We start from the raw sequence: 6473 nt of genomic DNA, 5'->3' as shown, positions 1-6473 counted from the left end.
ATTGCAACACAGGGTCCTCTCCTTCACACCGTACCTGACTTTTGGCAGGTATGGACCGGTACTCCGAAAATGAAATTAGAAGAGTTATGGAAACGTATGAGGACATTGTGTGAAGCACTGGAATATAATAGCTAGCTGGTATCTCATAACCTAAACGTGAAAAAGTAATGAGGAAGTACACTAAGTAAAGCTCATGATGCCTGAAACACTTATTCAGGTGCATATTGGCTTATACTGTAAGTCAGCATGAACCTTGATAAATTGAGACCAGGTTTGATGTGTGTTTGTCATGCTGTGCCGGCAGATGGTGTGGGAAAGTGGTTGTGTTGTCATCGTGATGCTTACTCCTTTATGTGAAAATGGTGTTCGCCAGTCACAGTGCTACTGGCCAGACGAAGGGTCTACTGTCTACCACATTTACGAGGTGACCATGTCCAACAACAGTGAAAGGAATGGGAAGAGAAGTAAAAACCAAAAAAAAAGGATTATGATTAGGGGGAGCATATAATAATGGGCTATATGGGCAGAAACCACTTAATCATTCCCACCCAGCATGCAGTCACCCTGATAAACATAGATTAATTCAATAACGAATTTATTTAATTTTCTTCAGCCTCATAGAATTAACACAGTTATTAAGGCCTGACTCAATTTTACGAGGGGCAGTCAATAAGTAACCTTAAAATATTTTTCACAACTTGTTTATTGCATGTACGTGTGTAACAACTATGTTATTTTTCAACATAATCTCCATTGTGTTCAATGCATTTTTCCAGCGCTTTACTAAGGCCTGGATTCCTGTAGAAAAAAATATTTTGGCTGCTTGTGTAGCCATTCGTGCGCCGTCTCTTGGTCGGATCGGAAAGTGGTTCCACCAAGCGCCTCTTTAAGTGGCCCAAAGATGTGGTAATCCGAAGGGGTGAGGTCCGGCGAGTAGGGTGGATGAGGAAGACACTCAAAATGCAGGTCCTCGATTGTTGCAGCTGTAGCACTGGCAGTATGGGGCCGAGCATTGTCATATGAAATGAATGAATGATCGTTTTAAGGCCATTTTCCCCGCTAGAGCGGGGGTTAGCCTTGCGGGCCCCATGACAATCATGGTTCCCTGTTTGAGGCAATGTTTTTATGGCCGGATGCCCTTCCTGACGCCAACCCTTGGTCACGCTCTTACGATGCGCAGGGATACGGGGCACCTATTCTAAACCGGGGTACACACCGGGATCATTCATCCCAGCAAGCTGGTACTCAATTTGCCGACCTCGGAAGGATGACAGGCTGAGTCAACCCCCCTGGTGTTAATTCAGCGATGGACCGGGATTCGAACCCAGGATCCTAGGATCCCAAGCCGGCACCCTAACCGCTAAGCCAACACCAGGGATAAACACCCTTGCAAACACCCTAAGCCAACACCAGGGCCGAGCATTGTCATGCTGCAGCAAAACACCGGTAGCGAGTAGTCCAAGACGTTTTGATCTGATTGCTGGTTTCAGATGATTTTTAAGGAGGTCGCAGTATGATGCACTGGTGACTGTGGTCTTTCTGGGCATGTAATGCTCTTCAAGTGGGCCTCGGCTATCCCAGAAGATCGTCAGCATCACTTTTCCAGCGGACGGCTGTGTGCGGAATTGTTTGGGCTTTGGTGAAGTTGAATGGCGCCACTCTTTGCTTGCTCTCTTCGTTTCTGGCTGAAAGTAGTGGACCCAGCTTCGTCCCCAGTCACTACGTGCTGGAAGAAAGCGTCGCCTTCTGTTTCGTAATGTTGCAGAAGTTATTCACAAGCGTCCACTCACCGTTCTTTCAGTTCGGGTGTGAGTTGTCCAGGCACCCACCTTTCAGACACTTTGCGGAACCCCAGCACGTTGTGAATGATATGGTGTGCTGAACCATGGCTAATGTTCAATTCGGAGACCACTTCATCCAGCATAATGGTGACGGTTTTCCCTTAGCACGCGCTCAACTCCTGAAACCATTTCTGGTGTGTCGGGCAGTGTGAAGCCGGCCCGAGCGAGCAGCGTCTGCCACACTGGACACTCCACTTTTAAACTTCCTGTCCCAGTCGTACACCTGCTGCAGCGATAAATATGCATCATAATATTGCATCTTCATTCTGCGATGGATTTCACTCGGGATTCACCACCTCACTTCCCAAGAAACGGATGACAGGACGTTGCTCCTCCCTGGTCATGCTCATAAGGGAGCCGCCATCTTGGAACTGCACTACTGATGTCATACTCTCAATGTTGCCAGATCTAAAACAGGCAAAAGATGACTCTTACCTCGAGATATAACATATGTGGTCTGCAACTACACACATCACATTCTCGAAGTTATATCACCATTTTAAGGTTACTTATTGAATGGCCCTCATATATACCAAAAGTGATTGCATCGGTGAAAGTCCTAATTTGATTGCCCCTTAAGTTAGACCTTCCTTATTAGCCTCCAAATGTAATTTTATTTTTTCCAGGGCTAACCACATAGGAGGTAGGTCCAAACGGCAGCAGAGCCAATCAAATGCCTGTGCATGCTCGTTTTTAAAAGTCACGTGCATTTTCTGGAAAGCACAAAGACCAGTGAGAATGAAAATCAATGGAGGGGCTTCACTTGCTTTCCGAGCATTCTGACCGAGGTCGAGCTTTCCCCAAATTCACCTTATCGAGACGAAGCAGAATCCTTACAAAAATCTTCCATCATTTCTTACATCTGATAAAAATGTGATGAAAATCTTGTCATCTAGTTAGCTTGTTTGTTTGTCTTCAATGTCCTCTACCGGTTTGTACAAACTTTTTTCTTTACGTGCTGAATAGTTGTTTTTTAAAAACTTTTAACGGCTTTATTCTTGGTTAGATTTATATTATGCATTATGCATTTATATTATTTATATTATTTATATTATGCTTTTATTCAAATAATACTTGATGTCAGCTGAAGCTGCTATTTAATTCTATTTTATTTTTAAACTTACCTGCTTAGAATTCACTCATGATGCTGGAATTCCAGGTGCAAATCCAAATCCGATATACATTGTTTACTTGGGCTGGCAGAAGAGCCTCGGAGTTGTGCACAGCATTGTCCATATGTCTTGTTTCCCTATGGTAGCAAATACTACTATTCTTAGTTGTTGTTGCTAGTTGTTGCATTACACTTTATGACAGTGATGCACACGAATGGCAACACTGTGGAACATCATGTGTTAGTGAGCACATTGGCACATGAGAGGCCACACACAAATTAAATGATGATCATCATTGTTTAATTTGTGTGTGTGTGGCCTCTAATGAGGCCATGTTGTGTTGCATCTCCTGTTAGTTGTTATGGTGTTGTTGTCAGTATATGACATTACACCTCTTATCATTGGAAAAACCAGAACACGCTTCAACTTCACGTCGTCGACTGATATGTCTCTGCCTATATTATTACATCATTATACATATTGTACCAAGTTTGATATAAATCCATTCATCTGTTTGCAAGTTATCACATTTCTACCTGACATGACGTCTGACCTTTTACCTCTTGACCCCAAAATTAAACCAGTTCATGTTTACATCATTATACAGTCACGTGAAAAAGTAAGTACACTCCATGTAAAGTTTTGACTTTTTCAATATATTTCAACATACAGCTATTTGATCTTCATTTCAACAATATTGATAGATAAAGGTGATATAATATAACAAATATCATGAAACATTTACATTTTGTAGTCCATTGTATAATTTAAATAAACATAAATGCAAATTTCGCATGTGGAAAAAGTAAGTACACCCTTGGCTCTAATAGGTGGTATTGCCCCCTTTGGCAGAAACAACCTCAAGTAAGCGTTTCTTATAACTGTCTACCAGTCTCTGACATCGACTGGGAGAAATTTTTGCCCACTCCTCCATGCAGAATTCTTTCAGCTGTGCGATGTTTGAGGGGTTTCTTGCATGCACAGCTCGTTTCAAATCCCCCCACAACATCTCGATGGGATTTAGATCCGGGCTTTGACTTGGCCATTCCAGAACCCTCCATTTCTTTCTTTTCAGGCATTCCTTGGTGGATTTACTGGTATGTTTAGGGTCATTGTCATGTTGCAAGGTCCACCTTCGGTTGAGCTTCAACTTTACGACAGATGGCCTCACATTATCCTCAAGCACCCTCTGGTACAATGAAGAATTCATAGTGGATTATATGATGGTGAGCTGCCCAGGCCCTGATGCAGCAAAGCTGCCCCAAACCATAATATTTCCACCACCATGCTTTACAGTTGGTATCAGGTTCTTGTGCTCAAATGCTGTCTTTGGTTTTCGCCAAACATGTCTTCTGGTACTGTGGCCAAATAGCTCTACCTTTGACTCATCTGTCCAGAGCACATTGTTCCAGAAGTGCTGGTCTTTGCCTAGGTGTTCATTGGCAAACTTTAGTCTAACCCTGATGTTGTTTCTGGACAGCAAAGGTTTCCTCCTGGCACACCTCCCATGTAGATCAAATTTGTGCAGCCTCTTTCTAATGGTAGACTCGTGCACTTTGACATCAACAGTGGCAAGAGCTACCTGCTACCTGTAGGTCCCGTGATGACATTCTGGGGTTCTTAGAGACTTCTATCAGCATCTTGCGGTCTGCTCTCGGGCTGAACTTGCTGGGGCGGCCTGGCCTGAACAAGTTGGCGGTTGTTTGGAATCTTCTCCACTTGTAGATGATCTTCCGGACAGTCGAATGATAGATTTCAAATTGTTTGGAGATCTTTTTAAATCCCTTCCCAGACTCGTAGGCATCTATAACCTTCTATCTGAAGGCCTCAGAGAGCTCTTTTGATCTAGGCATGGTGACGCCGCACACTTCAACAACAAAGAGCAAACCAAACTAAATGTCTGAGGTTTAAATAAGACAGGTTCCTCCAAGATCCTCTCTAACGATGTTCTACTCATTTGCACCTGAGCTGGTGCACCTGATTCTAATTTTAGGTATTTGAAGTAGTGATAAATGTCGGGGTGTACTTACTTTTTCCACATGCGAAATTTGCATTCATGTTTATTTAAATTATACAATGGACTACAAAATGTAAATGTTTCATGATATTTGTTATATTATATCACCTTTATCTATCAATATTGTTGAAATGAAGATCAAATAGCTGTATGTTGAAATATGTTGAAAAAGTCAAAACTGTACATGGGGTGTACTTACTTTTTCACGTGACTGTACATACCTGTACCAAGTTTTAATTTCAATCCCTTCAGCTGTTCACAAGTTATCACATTTTTACTTGCCATGACCTCTGGCCTTTGACCTTTGACGTTGGGACCCCAAAATCTAATCATTTAATCTTTACATCGTTATACATTTCTGTACCAAGTTTGAATTAGATCCCTTTAGCCTTTCTCAAGTTATAGACGTATTACAGACTTTGACCTTTGACCTCTTGACCCCAAAATCTAATCAGTTCATCTTTACATCATTATACATATCTGTCCCTAGTTTGAACTTGATAACTTCTGCTGTTCTCAAGTTATAGACCTATTACAAACTTTGACCTTTGCCCCCAAAATCTAAGAAGTTAATCTTTACATCATTATATATACCTGTACCAAGTTTGAATTAGATCACTCCAGCCGTTCGTTCTCAAGTTATAGACTTTATGGACCACCCAGTACAATATGGACCACCCACTTATGGACCACCCAGTACAATAGGCATATTGCAGACTTTGACCTTTGACCTTTGACATCTTGACCCCAAAATCCACTCAGTTCATCTTTACATCATTCTACATAACTGTACCAAATTTGGTCAGAATCCCATCACTGGTTCACAAGTTATCGCGGTAACAGGATTTTTACCTAACATGACCTCTGACCACCTTTGGCATTTGACGTTGTGACCCCAAAATCTAATCAGTTCATCTTTACCTAATTAAACATACCCGCACCAACTTTGACTAAGATCTCTTCAGCCGTTCTCAAGTTATCGCGGTAACGAAAACCTATCAAGGATGGACGGACAGACGGACAGCCCGACAACCTGAAAACATAATGCCTCCGGCAACTTCGTCGGCGAAGGCATAAAAGGTTCAGTAAGGTAAGTACATGGCAGTAATAATACTTATGGACCACCCAGTACAATTGCCCTGCATCTTTAATTTGAGGCAAAGTCAGGATCAATCAAAAGCACAATTATTTTATCATTGCACAGTAGACAATTTTTTAATTCTTGCTCATTACATGGAAAACTTTTAAAACTTACTTTGTACATGTTATCATAGTGCTGCAATATGTCACTCAGTCAAATCAAATTGGTTTAATGTCACCTGGCCTTCAAGCCACCTTTGTCTGAACTCTACTAGCCACGACTGATTCTAATCATAACTAGAAAGCATCTGAAAGTGCAAAGCCCACCCACGTCCACTTTGTATTCGGACTTCTTACGTATGTTAAGCATGACGAAAGCAGCTAAAAAAAAATACAAAAATATTGACAATTTTAGGCGACCTT

At 41.9% G+C, this 6473-nt stretch overlaps 1 protein-coding gene across 5 annotated transcripts in view; it reads left to right on the top strand.

Annotated features, from left to right (window-relative positions):
- The window catches only part of LOC137431352 (receptor-type tyrosine-protein phosphatase N2), a 261049-nt gene that overhangs the window by 224664 nt on the left and 29912 nt on the right, over nucleotides 1-6473 (top strand). For all 5 annotated transcript variants that reach the window (XR_010985252.2, XM_068122588.2, XM_068122587.2 and 2 more), the window contains 2 exons: nucleotides 1-48; nucleotides 305-424. The exon at nucleotides 1-48 is cut by the window's left edge and continues 30 nt beyond it. Coding sequence is in view for 4 of the 5 variants with exons in the window: in XM_068122588.2 (XP_067978689.2) it covers nucleotides 1-48; nucleotides 305-424 (168 nt within the window). In the remaining variant the exon portion in view is untranslated. The remainder of the gene's footprint in view (nucleotides 49-304; nucleotides 425-6473) is intronic.

Source organism: Myxine glutinosa, chromosome 7 (assembly GCF_964187855.1).
Source record: "Myxine glutinosa chromosome 7, kmMyxGlut1.1, whole genome shotgun sequence".
In the NCBI taxonomy this organism is placed as follows: Eukaryota; Metazoa; Chordata; class Myxini; order Myxiniformes; family Myxinidae; genus Myxine; species Myxine glutinosa.
This window is presented reverse-complemented; position numbering and strand designations above follow the sequence as displayed.